The sequence below is a fragment of the Callionymus lyra genome, chromosome 3, assembly GCF_982586985.1.
Source record: "Callionymus lyra chromosome 3, fCalLyr1.hap1.1, whole genome shotgun sequence".
Lineage (NCBI taxonomy): Eukaryota > Metazoa > Chordata > Actinopteri > Syngnathiformes > Callionymidae > Callionymus > Callionymus lyra.
In genome coordinates, this window is record NC_141820.1 from 31,323,524 (window position 1) to 31,345,721 (window position 22,198).

The window sequence follows — 22,198 nt, forward strand, 5'->3', positions numbered from 1 at the left end:
AACAGACACATTTGACTGACTTAATAAGTCTAATACTGCATTTCAAAGCATACATTTGCTCATTTAAATCACTTTAATTTATATTAAAATTAAGGTTTTGAGGGTGTCACAACTAATGTCACAGTGTATTTTACAGCACAGTAGGTTGCGCCCCCAAATAATGTAAAGTTTCAATAGAATAGATCAAGCAATAAACTATAGAGCAGAGGCTGACATTTGTTGTGCTCTGAAAATTATTTACTGCTTCATGATGCTTCATTTAATCTCATTTATTTGACCTTCAATCATAAAAAATGTATTTTTCCCCGTCGTGCCCTTGGCTGATGTGTGTTAGTTGCACACAGCCCACACCGCTTCTTTTATTTATATCCTTTTATTATATTTTCTAACCAGAATGGCAAACAGTCCTACAAAAGGGGTCACATATTACAAATATGTTTATATAACCAGTGAAAGCCTCTTGAAAATGTCAAAGCCACAGAAGATGACAAAGCAGCTTTCCTCGAGACCGACACAGTTTTGACTTGATGGTGACATTAAGTATGTTTACTCTTTCAAAGTTGTGAATTTGTTATGGATAAAGACCCAAAAAATTGTGACAAGAGCGTCTTGACACTTGAACAAAGTGAACTTACACACACTTTGACTTGTGATGACAGAAAATCTCCATAGCAACAAGACTCCCTTTCTTAAAAAAAACAAAAAACGCCTGAATATAAATAAGGGTCTAAATCTTTTAAATCTATAATTATGGTTGATTGCTTGGTTATTAAGGGGAAGTGAGAGAAAAATGTTCCTATGTGATTTACCTAAAAGTTAAAATGAAAAAGTGAAAAATTACGTCAGTCCGAGCGAGTTAAAGAGACAAAGGGAAACAGTTCTCCTGGTTCTGCAGCAGTATAAGTCGTGACAGACCTTGACTTTTTTACAGCTGCTGCAACATGATAAACACCACGTGAATCCAACAACATTGCTCAAAAACAACCATACACTTTTAAGTCTATAAGCCTTTGTTTGTTCCCAAAACCTCTGTTCTATGTGCCTCTTCAACATGATTACTCTTGTTATTGTTCTATGATGACAAATGATGTATGATGAAGCTTCATGAAACAGTGTCATGTTCTTTAGAGGTCAGTAGGTGGTGCCATCAGTTTAAAAATGATGTGATGTTTTAGGAGAACAGTTTTTCAAAACAAATGAAAATAGTGCAGAGACCGCCATCAGGTAGACTCTTAAAATAATGACACTGCTTCATGAAGCTTCATCAAACCATCACTACTATACAGGTCAATAGCTCTTGTATACAATGCTAATATTACCACCTCATACATCAATTACACACAAATGGCAGCAGCTCCTCACAGACTCACACCGAAAGCTATTTTTGCTGCATGACAAATAGAACTAATGCCATTCCCTAAGAGGACGCACACCAACCTGCTAAAACCAGATTGACTTCCATTTTATCCACGTCTTTTTGTGTGCTAATGTTGAAAGGATTGCCAGGAAATGAGTAAGTAAATAAGTAAGTTGGTAAATTTGGTATAGTGCTTGTCTAGACCAGGGTCACAAAGCGCTTAAACAATCTTGATAAAAGTGAAGTGCTTCCTGTGCATTTACAAAATAAAATATTGACGGCAGACATAAAATAGTCTTTAGATCATATATTTCCTTCATTACTAGCTCCTTCACTTAACCTAATGGATAAAGAGAGCTTCATTTTGGGGAGCCAGGAACACCAATTCTGTTCAGAACTAGAGTACCACGCAACGGGTAAATGCATTCAGAACATCTCCTTAGTTTAATCGGCGATCTAAAAAACACTAAATCAGCTGTTTCACTACTGTTTACTACCACAGTAGGGGACTGGTACAATCCATGATGGATGTTCATGAACATCGATTTTGTTACCATGTTGTGTCAATAAAAATGAAACATCACTTATATTATCAACACAATAAAACACCAAAGTGTGAGTCGCCAATGATGCGATGGGGTGGCGAGTATCTACTGCAAAACGTGACCACCTTTTTTTGCGAGAATGTTAAATTTAATACCTCGACTGACACAAACACATCACCAAAACCAGAGAGCAAGAAAAGACCAAAACCCCAAATTTCCAACTTGAAATTATTGTTTGTTAGTGATAATTACCAAATGCAAGAAAATTAATCTTTAGTTGGAATCCATTATTTCTTAAACATTTTACTTGATACTTGATAACTTTTTGGAATATTTGAGCCTGTTAATTTTATTTTAAAACCAGGAAATGTAGGTAATGTTCAGTTTTGCGGAAACTAATGACGGAAATTCCTCGTCATCATTGTACCATCACCATTAACCTCCTTTCATGGGAGCAACAGTACCGGAAATCAGAGCAGACTCGTATTGAGCCTTGTGCATTATTTAGAGTACTTGTTTTCTGCTTGTGCTGTGGTTTTCACCCCCGAGACTTCATCATTGCTAAAAACCATTAAGATGCGTGTGAATCGCTGATGGGTAAAAGTGCAGGGCTACAGCACAAAAACAATTCTCTGAGAGGCTGAAATAATCTTGCTCATGGATCAATGAAAAAAAAAAGTTATATCTTGCGTCATATAAGGTGGTTTGTTTTCTGATCCACAAGTATCACTCACTCAGTTCAAGTAGTTCAAGCTTAAAGGAGTGGAGCTAAACGAAAACTCTAGGACAAGACAATATAACAAAAAGAAACATGTAACATAATTATTATTCATTTCCTCAGAGAGAAGGTTATATGATCATGATGACATTAAATTAACTTTGATTTTCAAGATAACCATGCTTGTGATTCTACCTGGATCATGAGGAATCGCTTCTTTTTCAAAAAGCTAAAACAAACTGTACGAAATAGAGGTACTGGTTCAACTTTGGGTTGTGTATTGGCAAGAATGTATCTCGAAATACAGGGGCGGCGGCAAGATGCATTGTGAGACTGTAAGAACAAGGATGTATTCGTAGTCAAATACTTGACTCTGGTGTTGCAGAATATACAGACTGTATGACTCTTGAAGAGGTAAGTTAATGTTTTTTGTAACTAAAATCTTGTGCTTAGTCATCAACGGAATCTTTCAGGATTTCCCGGAAGTAAAGGGAAGCATACTACATAATTGTGAAGAAATATACATTGTTCGATATCAGAGTATATCAGAGGACTTGAAAAAAAGTTTCAAATGAAGGATGATCAAGATAGGTTAAGGAAGACGGGGCTGACTTGAGTGGCAAAGACGAAGAAGAAGAGTATCTTAAGTTCTAGACTATTGTGTCAACTTTACTGGAGATTATGAACTGATTCGAAACTCAATCTAATAAAACAAAGACTGAATCAAGGTCTCAGTAACTTCTAATGTCAATATTGAAAGTTCCTCATCTTGGAAATATGACCTTGAACTTTTTCAGTTCAGATATAATGCAAATCATCACAAGGCCCTTCAAGGCTAAAAATAATTAAAAACTTTTTATTGAAACTGTGCATTTTAAGGAAATAACCCACAAAGACAAAAGATGAACCTTGGATTAATTTCAACATTTTCACAAAAATATTGAACCTTTAACACTCACATTCATTCATTCATTGATTGACTTTATCCATCAATCTTGTTTTCTTTTCTGTAGAGAGGATTTTGTTTCCGAGTGCCTCACCTAGAGCTCCTCTAAGCATTAGAAACAGAAGCTCAGGCTCAATTTGAAAACACACAATTAGACATGGCAGGTCTCTGACCATGTCTACGCTGAGGACAGGCGTATAAATCATACTAGACAGGAAGTAGTGACTCACCCTTGATAGAGTGACGAGGATCCCCTAAGGAGAACCAAACTGGACCTGTCACCGCCACTCACTTGCTTTAAACAGATTATCTACTGATCTCAATTGTTCACCGTAATGAGCTGATTTATTTAGTCACATTTAGATGGAACAAGTTCCACGTATAAATATTACAGTGACAAATTGAAATTGCAGTTGTACAACTGAAGATATTATTGGAGACGACAACAAGCAACTCAATTAAAGACATCTGCAATCTCAAAGAGGATAATAGAGGAAACAACAGATGGTTCAATATTTGCTTCTGTTCTGTTGTTCTATCTGGACTGGAGAAGGTTTTGAAGGTTTTGTCATGAACTTGTTTGGCTGGATAATTGAAAATCTTTGATCTAACTTGTGGGGCACTTCTCAGAAAAAATGGGGCCAGTCGCATTATTTTAATTCAGGTCACAGACCTTGTTATTTGATGTGTGAAAAGACAATTTTATTAAATGCTTTGCTTGTATTCTGTTTTTTAAATCAAGATAATCTGGCTTTTTGGATGAGGTATGCCCTGTGACATTCAGAACAAACTAATTTATGTGCCAAACCATTACCTTTGAAACATGCCACAGCTTAACCATAGCCTGAAACAATACTCAAAGTGCTTGAAATAAGTTAAACCCTTTATTCTGAAAATGTTTGTCAGAACCTGTGCAATTGGCATTGATGATCCCTCCATAAAACCTTTGATATGTGTTTGAAATCCTTTCTATCAGGCAAAATATTTATTTAAACATTAAGGCGATTGTATGGAAGCCCCCTACTCGTGTTTAGTTAAATATTGAATTTAATAAGTAAAAATTATTATGCAAATGCTTAAAAATATATAATGATCAAGCATTGGAAAGATCTGGTTTTCAAAAGGGATGCTAAATGGAAAGTCCAAAAGGATGCAGTTTTGGCGAGTGTCCACTTGAGGCTGGCTGAACAAAGACAGGAAGTCACATACACAGCCAGCCAAAAAAAACAAAAAGACTTTCACAGCTTTAAAAAGCATATTTTCAGCTTGGTTAAAAAAAACACTAACTATTAGCTCTAACTGTACAAGGGGAGAATTTGTTTTAATTTCCATGATTGATAAGTACGTAAGTGAGCAATTGAACACGTATTAGCCGCCATAGCCTTGAGCTAAATGGGTGAATTTTCAATCATAATTCAATCCCATCCCACCTCCACCTCTTGACTGGGGTCTGATGAAACATGAAGACTCCATATCCAAGATAGCCATGACGGGACATTGGTTTTAAAATCTTGGTTCAGTAAGAGACAGATTAAGTCGTAGACACTTTAAATTACATGCATGATTGGATGTCTTTTTTAGAAAGAATCCCACAAACACTGACATTATGAGTGTTAACAAAACAAGCAGCTTCAGATCTCCTAAGAAGATCGTAGCACTTGGGAGCTTCTTAACAGATTTGGAAAACCCGGCCAGTGACAGTTCCGGTAGGCTGGTTATTTATCTAGCTAGCTGTCCTACTGCCGTGTTACAAACAAAAATATGAGCGTTCAACAAAGTTTGGGGAATTATTTAAAAGTTTCAAAGGTTTCAGATTGGTATTATAAAAAAACTATAATCTGATATTTAATGTTGAAAAAACATTTGCCTAAAGACAAGCGGCTCTTTAGTCTGTGCATTACGGTAATCATACTGTAAAGTAGTTTAATCTCTGTATGTGTTCTCTGGAGAATCATGTACTTTTCTTATTATTCTAATGTTTTAATGCCGGCGTCTCGACATAATTTTGTTATCATGCATTTTCATATGCTGTATAATAACATTAATGACTCTTGAATCTTGAATATTTTCGATTCATGTCAAGTGTTATTTAGCTGCACTGTAACAATAACTATTTCTAAGTGAGTGTTCAATTTTCCGCCTGCGAGTCTGGGGGCAGTAAACGATGGAGGATTTGTGAGTCTGTCAGAATAAACCACTCAAAACATTTTGGAGACAAACAACATAACTCGCGTTGACAGTGACATTTTCTTCATCTGTGACAGCTTGCAATTACTGCTCCTTCATTCAAAGACATGAATTGGTTATCATTTAGAAATCGACTGGGACTTTCATTTGTCTGCCGCGACAACAGACTTCATCCATCAATCTTAGAAATCCATAGGCGTGTTTATTTTGGAGTTGTATTAGATCGTGAATCATCATCGTCTATAACTCAGAGCGACGGCGAGAGGAACAGAGCTCGGCTGCTAAAGTTGTTTGTCAAAAGTATTTATCGCGGTCAGCTTTTTTTGCCCAAAACTACTGAACCTGCAGCCCACAAAGTTGCAGGAGACCAAAATGCAGTTTTCTCGTTATCTTTCCGCGCCGCTGGTTTTATTGGACACGTGGACCTCAGCTCAGTCAGCTCTGCAGATAATGTGATTAGCAGGCTGTTCATCTGGGCACAAAAGCCGGACCGCTCACTTGCAAAATTCCTTTTTTTTACAGCTCTATTGTTGTCCACAGTCACTCGGTTCAGCTGGGAAAATTCTATATGAGCGCAGTCCATGTTGTACTTTTGTAACCGTACAGCTGCTTCAATAGTGTCTGAAATGTGGGTTAGAATATAAATAAAATGTGGGTAGAGTTCTGATACAATATCACGGTATTTTTTTTTAATACACCTTGAATGTTTGTATTTAAGACCAAGATTTCATCTGGGAAAATGGCACCATTTTTGACGGTCAGTCTTTATGGTGGAGCATTTTGCTTCCAAGTATTGTCACAAACCCTTGGTCAGTGCGTTTGTGTGGCTCAAGGAAGTGCTATCAACCGAACCAGGAGTCATAATCACTCAGCCACTATCTTACTTTACAGTGATAAAGTTGTCGTATGCACAGTTTTACATTTTATCAACACAGTCGCATGCTTTAGTGACACAGCTCTACAGTATGCTTTGTTTTATGTTTTTGTATAAGATTATATGATAACTAATGTACCTTTCTCTTGTATATCACACTCATCGTTTGGATGAAAAGCTACTATTAGCAGAAATATGTAACATTTTTACAGTATTTTTTGTGATGTTCATATTTCATGTCAACATGTCAAACTGCTTTAAGCCAGTGGGCTGTAGTCGACCGTTAAATTCATTTCCGTTTTGGCTGAAGTACTGATTTTAGTTTCTAAAGCTTCCAGGAATAATAATGCAGACCCAAAACTAGCCATTTTCTTCTTTTTTAAACAAGTTTATGACTGTGTTGGCAGGGATGGAGACGTTTCAGTTTTCAGGTCGGTCTAGAGTTTGTCACAGAGCTATTGGTTGGTTAGTTAATAGAGTCTATCTTGTGGTTCAGCAGAGAGATACATGTAAGAAGTCTAGGATCACACAATTTATCACAAAAACAACAATATTTACACAGGAGAAGGAAACGTGTCACTGAAGAGGGATCTGTAATAAAGGAGATACATTTCAGTCAGGAGTGCGCAGAGAGTGAATGTGGCGATGTAACAATTCTAGCTGACCACCACAGACATTATCACTGAAGTCACCTGATGTAGCAAAACAAATTCATCCGGATCACTTAAATCAATAAATTGAATGAAGAATCAATGTGACCATTAAAATATATCTAATCCTAGGACACAAGGAAGCTCCGTAGTTACTCCAACATCTGTTGTTTCTGTGTGGAGTTTGTATTTTCTTCTCATGCTCGTGTGGGTTTACTTTGAGCACAACAGTTTCCTCCCAAAGCCCAAAAACATAAAGATGCAAATTGATGACTATAAATAGTCAGAAGTTGTGTATGTGAGTCCAAACCTCTACATCTCATGTGTCTAAACTTCTGTTTACTCTGCAAAAGGCTAACGGCTTGTTAGGGTAATCCCCTGCCTCTTGCCCTTAGAAGCTGGGATAGATTCCAGCCCCCCATGCCTTGGATAAGGGAACAAGTTGTGAAAATAAATGAAAAAATCTGTTTGTGGTAGACATTTATTTAGTTTTATTTATGACAATGAGTCGCATTTTCAGGAGGTTGGTTAACTGTCTATACTATCTATAGGCTGTTTTTGAACGTCTTGGAACACTTAATTTGCACATAGCAAGAGTTTTAAAGCCCATGTCAATTAAAAAAGGCGAAAGGAAATGAATTTTTCTTTCACGTCCAAGCGTACATGCATGACACACATGCCTGCTGAAAACTACTCGTATTCTGGGCTCGTCTCTCTTAAAGCTAAATGACCATGGGGCCAAATTAACTCAGTTGGTAGTTTGCCTCGTACAGCGTGAGCTGCTGAGAGAAACTATCAGTGGCGAGGCTCATTTGTCAAATATAATTAATAAGACTTGAGTCCAAAATAGCAACCACATGGCTTGTTAGACCTGCTGTGTCCTGAACCTGCAACAGATGAGAAAGCGAGACGTGGTCAGATAAGCTTGGATGAAAAATCTATTGTGCTCAAAATGAAGATTGGAATTCTGTTATGATCAACAGATTGCAATACGTACCTTATTTCGCCTTTTCTATTTTAATTACACTCACTTTAAAAATAATTATTCTAACATATAATAGTTTTATGACAGGCTCATTGGTCACTAAATACAGCAAACAGTTAGGTCTTACTGTTTTTTACCTTATTAATGTACAAAGTGTTTTTATATTTCATGTTCTTTCAGTTCTAAATCTGCACCACTCTCTCGCCACTGTAAGCATTTAAAAGTAGTGATGCTGTTGTGTCAAATTGGCATGAAATTGTGTTGGACAGCAGCTGAAGGGAGAGCGCTGACCACTTTCATCCATCATTAAAACGTTGGGTGGTAGGATTAGTAGTAGAACCAGATCAAGGGCAACAAACATTTTGGTCATTTTCCCCAATAGATAAATGGTCTAAAATCCACACACTTAAACTATAGCTGTAGCAAATTCAACCAGAAAAAAGAGTATTGACTTTTCTGGACAAATGTGTCCATTTTTTAAGCACAGTTCTTGTAATTGTTCCAAAGTACCAGTTCTACACTGCTATCAGAACAACAGTCCAAAGACCCCAGTATTAGCTCTAAGTGTTTCTGTATTCAAATGTTTTAATGGTAAGAAAAAAAAGGAATTATTTTGTCTGCCATGTATCTCTAACTGTGGTGAGGCTGATGAGCCAGCACCGTGGACAGCTCAGTGTGTTCGCCAATTAAAGCTGTTAGCAGGTAGAGCTATTTTCTGCACTGTCAAGAGAAATTCTGCTAAAATTAAACCTGAATAATTTAAATTGACTTCATACATTTATATTTATGTACATTACCGACCTTCTTAGTAATTTCTTAAAACTCTTTTTTGTCTGAAAACTACCTTAAAATATTTGATGAATCATATCCACTAGTGATTTACAGTTAGAAAGAAATAAATCAATGTTGACTTCTCAGAGATCATTCTCCGGGCACTAGTTTGAGTGACACAAATCTTCATCACCGTGATAGATTGCACAATTTGTCGCGCATGTACGTCAGTATGTGTAAAGCACAGTCCGTAAAATAATGACCGATGAGCATTACCCCTTTCCAGCTTTTTTACAACACAGTTTTTGCCCAGGTTGCATCAGTAATCCATCCCAATCTTTACCTCCTGTCAAGAATCGGGAGGCTCAGCATCGGAATGATATAAGTCCGTTGTTTTGCAGTAAAATAGGGTAGCTTGAATTTACGTCAAAGAAGAAAGAGATTCAGCCAGTGAGGCTCAGATGGAGTCATTAAAATGTCTGCGCTCAAAAAAGATAAATGGATGAATGGAAAAAATGTGACCAAAAATAATCCATTCTGTGGGAAGAAATTGAAAAAACACTTATAATGTTTAATCCCTTATTCAACCCAAGAGACTGGAGAATAAAATTAAAAATCCAATTACCATTTTTTTCCCCTTTTTTTGGAAATGAAATATAACGAAAAGAGTTGCACTCTTACTACACTCTCCTCTAAGTCACACATTAGATTAGGCCAGTTAAGAGCTTCACATTAACGTCTCCAGCTTAAAAACTTGGACTGGATTTAGCAAAACTCTTCCCATCATCTCTAGTGAAAGTGGCCCCTTCCTCCATTTAGATCACCCCGTGCTCTGAGTCGTCGCTGCAATACAATGTTATTTATGCAAAGATGTTGTCAGTCTGTGTCACAAGTAAAAAAAAATAATACCGGATAACTTACTTTGAGTATACTGATGATAAAAAGTCGGATTTAATTAAATGTATTATGATTTTTTCAAATAATTATATTAGGTTATTTGAGAGTAATACAATTAATTAGTTAATAGATTTAATTAAACACAACTTTGGTGTCTTATTTCATTTTTTCTTGACATGATTTATTTTGAAGGAAAACTTAAATTTTCATTTTCATAAGTATATCATGATTGGATTGCAAACAATTTCGATGTTCAGTTGTTGTAAGAGGGTCGACCACAGGGGCCACTTGTGATTTTAAAAAGTGGACCCACTGACGTAAACAAGCATGGCTGAATACAGTGAAGGAAGTTGTGAGGGAATAAATACCACCAAACTGCTTCAAGTGGTCAGTCAGAGACGACAGTTCAATTAATTTCCATCATGGCTAACACTTCCCGGATGAGAAAACAGAAACACAACTTTCTCTCTCTCTGTGTTACTGTTCTAACAGCGAGAGCAAACCAAAAAAGTGCTGCTTAAATACGTTTGAAAATGTGAACTCATCAGTATCATTAATACTGATCAGTGTCATATTTGTGGCGTTTCAAAAATATGTATTTAAAATGCTATTGTTAAACAGTATGGTAAATGTGGCATGAAGGCTGAGCAAGGGCCAAAAATGGCCCCGGGGCCATATTATGGATATAGTGAAGGAGAGCATATTTCAAAACAGTCGTACATATTGGTTCATTGAAAGTGATTTACATTTTAAAAAGTGGTTTTAAATAGTTTTTATCTTGTTTATATTCTTATTTTAATTCCAAAAAACCTTGCTCACATATCATGTTTACTCTAGATGTTTCTTCAGTTCGATATGCTTTCCATTTATTGCCACTTCCAAAAAGTATTAAAAAAGTAACAATCATATAAATTGTGCAGTTCTCTCCTGTGATTCGTTCGATGCTTTTTGAAGCTTTTTTTTTCTCAACCTTGCTCTAAAAATAATTTTATAGTGCCAATATTATATAATTACCAAGATAGGATTTTTTTTGTCCACCGGGCCTCCTTTTTGTTTTTTAAAGAACACCAATATTAATGTAAAAAAAAGTGGGTTTATTGATACGAGCAGAAAGGACAGTTGCCTTCATCTCCTATATTGCTTGTCTGTATGTGTGTGTGTGTGTGTGTGTGTGTGTGTGTGTGTGTGTGTGTGTGTGTGTGTGTGTGTGTGTGTGTGTGTGTGTGCGTGTGTGTGTGTGTGTCTGTGTCTGTGTGTGTGTAAATGCCATTGGTCAGTATATGTACTGTATGTTTGTACTGTAAGGGTCCCTTTGTGAGAAATGTTCACAAGCTGCTGCTTCAAATTTTGAAATATTGTCTTTGTACTAACCATATCTACCTCCTCATCTAAAAGTATTTTCTGGGATGTTCAGGGTTGTATAGTGTGTCGACAATTCAATTGAATTGAGGGCATATATAAACTTTGTTTGTCTCAATAAGAAAAACAGTCTCTAAGGCAACAACATTATGAACGGAGGTTATAAAATCCAAAAAAGAACAAATGACCTTGTTTTAAATAAACTTTCTATAAAGGAGCATTAGCCTGAGTCACGATTGATAGAAAAGTAATGAATAAAACTGCATCCTTCCCTGCATTAGCTTCAATTTAAAACAGATATAACTAAAAATTATACATAAGTTGAGTTACATAAAAATACACAAATAAGTTTTAGCAGATATTTTTGTTTGTACACAAAATCCTTCATGCTTAATGTGGCAGGGATTTGAAGAAATACGTTTGAAGGCAGTAGTTTGCTCTGAAAGCTTCAGTTCCTAGTGAGCCTGTCATCATGCCCAACCACCCCCTCAAAGGAAGTTTTTCTGAAAGTCGTTTGGCAACAGAAGAGTATGATTTATAGAAATGAGACTTCATTATTCATTGGCAGAAGAAATGTTATACTTCAGGGAGCATTTGGACCATTTGCACGGAGGTATAATTGGAAATTTAGGCTAATGTTGAGCAATAATGAGGTAAAACACCAGACCTGCTTTTGCGCAGAGCTGTCGAGAAATAAGTTCAGATGGGTTGGAAAGATATGTTTCTCTATAATTGAGAAAGTAATGGACATGTTTCAATCGAAACAGCAAATTACATTAAATTTAAATGTCATATATGGACTGAAAATGAACTTTGCAAAGTTATTACTAAACTTTATGTAATATCAAACAGATGTGGATGACAAAAAGGTTTAAAAATCATTATCAATTGCATGCACAATGTCAAAGGAAGTTCTTTCAAACATTAGTCTAGTTTATGCTTATTGAGAAATAAACTCAAGGATGAGTCCATCTAATTAAAAAGGAAACTAACTACACACTAAGCCCCGTTTTATTGTACCTGTGATGTTTTTCCAATGGTTAACAATTGCTGCTTTTGCTTGTCTAATAACCTTGCAGCACGTTTTTGAAGCTACAAAGAGCATAAAATAGTAGATTTAATTTAGCTTAAGCCTTCATCAGGGAAGGCTGATAATGGTGTAGATATAAATTAATGAGCACTATGGTCGGTCACTTGTGCATGTTAAGAATCACCTGTCCACGTCTTTATATGACCCTGGACAGCTACAGAGGCACTAATGCCTGCCATACATAGTTAGGCGGGTCGACAGATTGGTGGATGGATAGTTTGATAAATGGAATGATGGATGGATGGATGGATGGATGGATGGATGGATGGATGGATGGATGGATGGATGGATGGATGGATGGATGGATGAATGGATTACAGATTCTACTAGTGAATTCCAATCTCTACTAGGAAAGATTGGAATCCTACTACTGCATTGGGATCTGAATATTGGAATTCTAATCTGTCCTAGGACAAATGGGAATTCTACCAGGACAATCTCCAATTCTAATAGGAGAAATTCCGATTACATCATCTAGTAGGATTCCAGATCCTACTGGATTCCAACCTGTACTCTGACATATAAATAATATTTTAAATCGGTTGAGCAGAGTTACATAAGAGAGCAACAGCCTGACAAAGTGTAAACATTAGTGTACAGTTGCACACGTGTTGACAGACAAGACGGACTTTCTCCTCCAGCATGGAAACCAACAAAGTGACAGCTAGAAACATGTCTCGGCCAGCACAGACCGGGAGGCCATGATCATTTCCTTCTTTGTAACAGACTCTTTCCTTGCAGGGAGGAGCAAGCATCTGCTGTGCAACTCTGGAGTACGACCTCTTTAACACTTTTAAAGACAACCTATCAAACGCACCATCTGTATTACTCGCGGCGAGCGATGTCACTGCGGTTTATTCACACTTTGTTTTGCTCAGGTTTTTCCAAACAAAATGACAGGCCCCTCATTATTCCATTTGATTTGATTTTTAAGTTCACTTGCTGGCTCTGATTTATCGCAGGTTCGGCTCCTAATGAACCAAAACACAAACCTAACACTCCCTCTTCAGGCTACAAGTACCTAATTAGTGTCACGTTGAAGTGAAGACGCTTCTGTCGGATCCCTCTCTCCAGATTCTAATGAATTAGGCAGATTTAGCCAAGCGTGACGGATGACACTTCATAGGCGACACTGTAAGATGACGGCGCTGCAGTCACCCGCTTTGTTCTTAACACTATCTTTCTTTCCTGTGTTTTAATCTCCCCCTGCCGACGAAGACAGATTTGTGACAGCCGTTGATAGAGCGAGTCTCGTCCTTAATCACAGCCCGGTGTGCTTAAATCACTAAGAGCGGGATAAAGTGCCATACAAGACGGTGAAGTGGGGTTTAGAATGCCTTTTGAAGCCTCAGTGGGCGATGGCAGCCATAAAAGGGCAGAGGGAAAAAAATACATTCTTTCATCCCCTTGTTTTTCTTTCTTGTTGCGTCACTAAATGTCCTCTTTGGTTTTGCAAAGAGAAAAATATGAAGAACACCTGAAGGAGGACAAACAAGAAAAACGCATGAAAAAACAAGCGATAAATACATAACTCTTTATATCATTATCATCTATTGTTCGCTCTTGTTATAGCGTAATTACACCTTGTGACAAATATGTATGTCGTTTTTGAATTGTGAAAAAAATACATTTGAAAGCCAAACACCCCCAAAGTCTCATAAGAAAGATCTAGAAATCACATCATTTTTGAAGTGATCCTTATTTGATAGGTATTAAATATGTTATATATTTTCAATTTGCATTTCTGTCTCCCTTTGTGCCCCTTTACAACTAACAACAGGAGCTGAACTTCTGGAAATACTCTAAGTATTTAATACATACGGAATGGGTTTCAGAATAATTTTTCAATTGTCTTCATCAAAATGAGATGTATTACATTTTTTTGGGGGGTCTTCTGATGCCTTTTCTATTCACTAACATTTAATGAAAAGCCCTTCAAATCTGAAAATATCCCTCACCTTAGTATGTAATACATACAGTTTAAATGTCATCAAAATTTGACATATTTAAATTTCCAGGATAAGATTGGGGAGCCCTGGTCTTTCAAACTTTTTTGTCCAGATGTTTAGGAGTCTATAAGACATTAAGGGGTAACCATAAATATATTTAAGTATCTGGTGGATACACACACACACACACACACACACACACACTCGAAGACGCACTTAGGCCACTTTTTATATGACACAAAACACATCAAATACATTTCTGTAGTTGTCTAAAACTCTCCCTAAAAAAAGTTTCCCTAATTAAAAAAACAACATCATATTTTTTAATTAAAGCATCATTTTCCAGTAGGATTTTCTTTAAACCTTTACATCAGGGACACATGCTTTTTATAAAAATGTTCGGGGATATTGATACCAGATGATGATCAAATGTTATGTATTGAAAAATACAGTATGAAGTGAATGATATCAAGTTTTTCTAGTATAAATAATGACCTATAATTGAATTTATCTTGTCTGATTATCTAAACAGTATTGTACTAACTTACTTTAATACACTTGAGAAACTATAGTCACATTGCAGGGTGCAGTACATCATACTTACACTAGAGGCCGGGTTCTAGCTTATACATAGATTAAGTGGGAGGGTTACACACATTTACACTCAAATGCAACATTCAAAACACAGCTTAAGAACAGAGTCAAGGAAATCCATGTATTATTCTACTGTTTGTGATGTCTATGTTGGACTCTCAACTATCGTTTTCGTATGACATGAAAAAAAACAGTTCTTGCTCAAAGGATTAGAACTTCATGGTTACAATTAGCCTATTTACTGAGTTATTCAACAATAATGATCATATTTCTTACTCATTTAGGATTCCTTTTTGCATTCCATTTTGGAAACAGGTCAACAAAACAGCGAGAACATGAGAGGGATATCTGTGGGATTTAACCAACGCACAGCTGAATCTCAAATTGAAAGAAAGACAAGAGCTTTTGCATATGCATTGGCATATCATTAAATGTGTGAAGGCATGCTCTTGTTTTATACGCTTTAATGCTTGTTATATTTGCACTAACACAGGTCCCATGTTGCCGGAGGGGAACTGTTTGCGGCTGATTGGAGCTACATTAAAATAATCGGAAGCGGAGAAAAAGCCATGCTGTCAGTGGGCCTGTGTCTCTGCCATGATGATTTACACTGAAGCTCGGCAAGACTCTGTATGTGGGCTGCTGCATCAACATAAATTCCATTGTTGCAGCTGGAAAGAACAGCCCTGGAGCTCTTTTTTAAAATATATGTGGATCCAAATGAAAAGTTTGACTTTAGGAAAATATGGTTTATGAATATTCACACTAGGAACCGCAGTATAAACCCACTTAGCAGAGAATAAGGTAGATAGTTTGGAGACCAATACCAAACCAGAACCAAGTCAAGACCAGGACTTTTCCAGGCTGAGACCAAGACAAGACTGAGACAAATGAAGCCAAGTCCAGGACTTTTTAGATCAACACTAAGACAAGAACAAGACAAAGAAAGACTGAGTCCAGGAGTTTTCAAAATTAAGACCAAGGCAAGACCAAGACTTTCCAGATTTGGGCAAGACCAAAAAAGACTGATAAAAGACCTGGATTTCTAGATTGACACTTAAACAGATAAATACAAATACCAGACAGACCCAGTCCTGGCCCAGACTTTCCCAAATCAAGACCAAGACCAGACTGGAACAAAGGCCAAGACAGACCAAGTCCAGACCGAATCTTTTCAGATTGATTCCAAGACCAAGACAAGACCAAGACCAAGACCAAGACCAAGACCAAGACCAAGACCAAGACCAAGACCAAGACAAGACCAAGATCAAGACAAGACCAAGACCAAGAGAGATTAATGAAGGGCAGGACTTTTCTAGATCAGGATCAAGACCAAGACTTTAAAAGACCAATTAAGACTTATGTGTAAAACTTGGTTCATGTTTTTTTGGGGGGACTCAAATTCTCCAGGAGGACCCAAACAAATCCTGAGGTGCCCCTTCTTTCTTTTGACAGAAACCTTAAATCACCAGATCTTAAATCACCAGAGCGGAAGAATCTGCCAACCAGATTGTTCCGCCACTGTACTGGGAACTATTGTTTGTTTTTACAAGATTGTGTATATATGTGTATATTGATGTGCCTGGAACGCTTTGAAAAAGGCTTATCCATCTCCTCCAAAAACTGTGTGCAGTTTTTTTCACAGACTTCAAAACACATTATTCCCTTTATAAGAAACCCTCACTGAAGGGACATGGGGATCCCATGAGGCCCCCTGAAGTATACCTATGTGCATGAAGGATGAGAATGAAACCCCCTGCATGATGAACCCAAGAGGAAGAGTGTGAGGATATTGATTCTGTCGAGGGAGTGAAGGAGGCACAAGATAAAACAAATATGTTAGAGAACCATCACAGGGTTTAGTAAATACACTAACAATAACTACCACTAACCTGACTTTTTATCAAAGACAAGGTCCATGTTTTTTACTAACCTCTAGTCAACAAGAGACAAAATAAGAGAAAATAGATTCACTCGTGAAATAGGTCGAATTCTGCATTAACTAACTGTCTTTTATCTTAATTCCAACTTGTTTTTGCTTCAGTAACTCACCAAAACAAGCTAATTAAAGCTACACAATCTTTTTAATTTGAGAGCTCATGACAAGATTTTGGAATGAGTTTTCCCACTGTGACATTTTCATCAAAAAACGCTCAAGGACCTGGCTGGTGTCCAACAGGAAATAATATCAGCCAGTTATGCCTGCCGAATTACTTTTTGTACAAGGAAAGGTTTAATTCTTTCAACTGCCTTGATCCTGAGTTACCTTAAAGCGATTCTATGCGATTTGTAGTCGAGCGACGTCAGTGGACTACAGTGGTAGTGTTTAGCCCGACCGGAGACCACATTTCCCATGAGCACTTGCTAAACGTCGCAAAAGTTGCCATGTCCTGGTTTGCAGCAATTGGACAAATTTTCTGTTTCCAGACTTCCATTGGCTGATTGAAGGATGGATACCAATGAGGTAATGAATCAGATTGTGGATAATGAAATATGATATGATAATGACGTCTTTGTACATAACATAACTTTAACATTGTTTCTATACTGTAATTTCCCCCTCCCCCACCACAACCATGTAGCATGTTCACACCATCCCCAAGAACTTTTACAGTGAAAATAAAAATCCAAAAACCCCTCAAGTCACGGTATATGAGTCATTCAACTAGTTTTAAGTTGATGTATTGACAAGTTTTTTTAGTACAACAATATGAAGGTACCCAAAACTACCCAGAGCTGCTTTAAAGAGCAACTAATGTTCAAACCTAACTCTCCTGACTCACTCACATGTTTCAAATGTTAAAGTCTTCCTCTCTAAGATGCAGTAAGCCTCATCATAACCATGTTTTAAACTTATTACTTTATAAAATTCTCCATCGTCTGAAATCTTGGTAAATGAGAGGTTACAAGAGCAGAGTCCATTATAACCTAATAACGGTCTTCACTCATTCTCCAGCCAGCTGTGATCCTGCCCCGCTTTGTTTACACAAGGAGTCCCTTGGAGGTGGAGACCTCTAGAATTGATCACAGCAGAGTGGACGTGGTTATCTCCGGTTTTCAGTGGGCGGGGCTTAAATATTTCAATTAAAGTTTTGTACAAACAGACACATACTGATGAGTACAATAGAGGTCCAAGATCTATTTAAGACACACTTGAATCAATACATTAGTTGACATTTAAGGTCAGTGAAACACATCAGACATGCTAGACATTAGAATGTGTCCATTATTAAGCAAATAATCATTTAAAAAACATCTAGCATCTACAATGTAAGTTGCAAAACAACAAAATACAAAAATATTGATCATCAACCTCCTATTCATTAATATGTATTTGTCAATAAGAAGCAAGTCGACTCACCCTCTCCTCCTCCGCTCTGAGGTCTGGCATCGTGCTCACACACAGCGTCACAGCAGTGATGGCCACAAATATGACTGACAGAAAAGCGAAGATCTTCCCCGGCAGGCCAGAGTGTGGATTCTCCACCATGTCTCTGAGTTGGCTCATGCAACTTCGCTTCTGATCCTCAGGTGCTTCTTCCAACTGTTGGCTCTCTTCGCAGGATTGAGGCGTGACCAGCTCAGCCTCCTCTTCCTCCAGCCTCTGCTGCTCCTTGTACTCCTCCTGGCGGATCCTGAGCTTTCTCAAGCAGCACCAGTCCAAGTTCTTCTCCTCGACTCCCCAGTACAGCAGCTCCTCCTGAAAGGAGAGGGCGCACATCTCTCTGAGGAGGCGCAGCTTTCCCGCGGCCAGAAAACTGACGATGACGCGAAACGCCGACGGACTCCGGTCGAAGAAATACTCGTTCCGACTGCCGTCGTAGTCGTCGCACACGTCCATGATCTCGGCCTCATTGTTGCAGCCGTGGAGTTTCCCCAGCCTGGTCATGGGGAACTCATCCAGCGTGGACCACGGGATGCAGAACTTGATGCCCCCGACGTTGATGATGGCGGCTTCCCTTCCATGCTGCTGGACCGACTGAGGCTGGCGGAGGAGCTGAGCTCTTTTGTAGAAAAGGCCTTTTTTGGCGCTCACCTCCTGAGGGTTTGCCACGCGTTTAAAGTGGAAGGGGACAAACTGGTGCTCGGTACTTCCTGCCAGGAAAGCCACTTCCTGGTACATCCCTGCTTTTCTGCTGCAGGATCTTGTCCTGTAGAGCTTAACGGGAGCTGAACCTCACTGGGAACACGGTGTGTCGTCATCCATTCAGCAACAAACTGGGTTACTGTCAGAGAAGAAGATAAAACACACATTTTTACGTCTTTCTATCTCAGATTAAGGGTTCAGGATTTTCTTGAATGGGCTAAAACGGATCTTGTAGCTTGCTAGAACTTTGGTCCAAACAAAGTAGTAATGAGCTAATGTTAATGACTGACTTAAATAATAAATACCAGGATTAAATGTGTAGATGTAAATGCCCAACCATAATTCCCATGTAATTACAAGCCTGTAAACAGAATAATGCACACCTGAATAAACACTTTGACTCATTTAATATCCTGTTAAACAGCAAAGAAGAAACACCCATGTTTACGTGTCGAAAATACTGACTGTAAAATCCCAATTGCATTCTGACATCTAAATAAAAAGCCAGTGTTTCTGGGGTCTTAATGCAGAAGTAATAACAATATAGTTGTTTTCACACCAGCAACGAGAGAATCTAAATAATTGTATTTATTCAGAAAACTGACGGAGATATTATTGAGCTCTATATTTGAAAAGACAAGTAGCAAACACATGGTTAACGCCTTTATACGTACTCGCGAATTATTCATTTATGTTTTAAAGCTATAGTGAGAGAATAAAACAAGGATTGTTACAATGAAACCTTTCAAGCTTCACTTCAACACGATATTTTTTAAATCAAATGTAGAAATGCATGCCTGCTTAAACAAAAAAAGAAATGTGTCAAAGAGTAAAGAGATCTATTGTTTAGTATATGGAAATGTTTTTCCCTCCATTGGATCCACTTAAAAGCTGAGTCTGAGAGAGAAAGAGATGTTTTCCTGTTAGAAGCTGAAGAGTCTAAGTTCAAGCTGTGTTCATGACGACTTCAATCAAAACACACTTTCACTTCAATTTCCTTTGTTTTCATCAATCGAAATGAAACAAAAATGAAGGTTTTTAATTGCAGTTACAAGAAAATGTCAATCTCTGGGATATAAAAAAAAAGCTGCAAATAGTTAAAAATGCTAAAAATGTACCAGTTTTGATCACCAAAGGGTTATAGATGTCCTTCAACATAAACACATAAAAACACTCAAGAAACCATTGATCCAAGTAAAGTGTTTATTTCTACCCAGATATAAAAATATTTTATTCACTATCGTGCTCAACATTATAGTTTTTAATACTTGAAATATTGTTTGTAGCTGTAAGCTCATTAAGACAGCAACTGTGGCAAATCCAGAACAGTAGGTGCAAAGATGAAAGCAAGACAAGAAACCTTCAAAACAAAACAAAAATACAAATATAAGGGGCATGAAAACCTTATAATCCACATGAAACTAGATGTTTCTTCTCCTCTCCAGTCAGTCGAGGGAGTTATTAAAATCCCTAATAAATGTGTATCTATTTTGACAACACTGCTGATATTATAACCTCCATGATGGAGGAAACAACCAAACGACAACAACATACTTGCACTGCTACACATCACCTTTGAGTCTGTACTGAGAAGCACAATTATAAAATGGTTAATGACTTTCCAAATTAACTTTCTCACATTTCTGCTCGTTTTCCCACCACAGCTATCTCCTATTAACCTTTATAATCGGGGCACTGACACAATAACACCTTGCATGAATGGTCCATGACTAGTTTAAAATCACCTGGGAAAAACTATAAATAATACCAGGTGACAATATAAACATCAGCTTAAAGGAAACCTGTATAAGCTGCTGCAAGACGTCCAATGTCTCCTACCTGACACGACCAATCGTTTTTTTTAATAATGATTGATTCAAGCTTTCCTGATTCGATGTGTGGAATCCAAAAGTATTCTAAAAGAATATGTTTTCACAACACACAACCACTGCTTAGGTCGCAGGAACTGTGGAAGAATTAACTTAATTTTCTTCAAATGATATTTAATAGCAAATCTAAAATCACCGTTATCTGTCGCTCTAATGAGTTTCTCAGCGATAAGTCGTAGATCTTGAGTGTAGAACAGTTTCATTGCTCTTATCGTTGGTTGTTTCTTCCTTCAAGGGACACAGCAGCAGCTCATATTGTCCTTTTATTCTCAGTGTTGATGTGTATCACACTGTCGAGGAAATTAAATCCGGTCGACGACTCACTCTGCACTCGGTGCTCGCAAGAGGATTTGAGCCGGACCCTCAGGGATTCACTCAAATGTGTCAGAATCAGTTCTGTGATATTCCCCACCGGTTGGTCTAATCTTTTACAGGTTCAGACAGATGTAGTTCTGGATAAATCTGATTGTTGCTAAAAACAATATGAAAGCCAAGAAGGGGTCTGGTGCCGATAGACAAAAAAAGAACAACTACTATACACTAGTGATGGGTTCTTGAAGCTTCATGAAGCAGTGTCATGTTGTTTAGAGGTCAGAAGGTGGCGCTATCAGTTTAAAAATGATTTTATGTTTCATTAGAACAGTTGTTCAAAACAAAGAAAAATAGTGTAGAGACCGCCATCTAGTGGACTCTGAATAATGACACTGCTTCATGAAGCTTCATCAACCTATCCATTTCACATACTCACATCTTACTATGTTTTTGAGTGATACATCTTTAAAAATGGTTGGATAATTGGGAATCATTTTGTTCTGAAAACCCTTCCTAAAAGCCTAATTGAAATGTGTTCATCAATAAGTTATTTTAACAGAAAATAGACGAAACAAATATGTTTTTAGAAGTCATACATGATACCACATTTAGTGAATATGTTTCAGAAGTAAACAACCTCAAAGCTTTATATGGAATCCTTGAGGAGTATTGCAGTATTTATTTAATCTTAGGAAAAGGTTCTTGGCATTCAAATCTAAAGTGATTTATTTTGCAGTTCCAATTTTTGTGATCTGTCTCCAACTGGTCCATCTACAGAAATATTCCATATGAAAATAATGTTGGGAAAAGGAGAGACCGCAAATCAGCTCATGTCACTCATTATCCAAGGAAGAAGACAGCCATGTTTCCCTGACACTCCCTGACATTTGTTGTTTTATTCAAAATGAGCATCTGGCTCGGCTCAACACATCACAGAGGAAGGGAGGCCAGTAACAAGCCACTGATCCTTGACTCAGTAACGGCTCCA

The 22,198-nt window shown here is 37.6% G+C and overlaps 1 protein-coding gene and 1 long non-coding RNA gene across 2 annotated transcripts in view; both read right to left on the reverse strand.

The window, feature by feature from the left end:
- The window catches only part of LOC148084459 (uncharacterized), a 267,620-nt gene that overhangs the window by 239,787 nt on the left and 5,635 nt on the right, over positions 1 to 22,198 (reverse strand). The gene's annotated exons all lie outside the window — the stretch shown is intronic.
- The window catches only part of kcng2 (potassium voltage-gated channel, subfamily G, member 2), a 34,316-nt gene that overhangs the window by 2,725 nt on the left and 9,393 nt on the right, over positions 1 to 22,198 (reverse strand). Inside the window, exon 2 of the mRNA XM_087787530.1 lies at positions 18,284 to 19,148. Within this exon, the coding sequence (XP_087643656.1) occupies positions 18,284 to 19,045 (762 nt within the window). The 5' untranslated portion in view covers positions 19,046 to 19,148. The remainder of the gene's footprint in view (positions 1 to 18,283; positions 19,149 to 22,198) is intronic.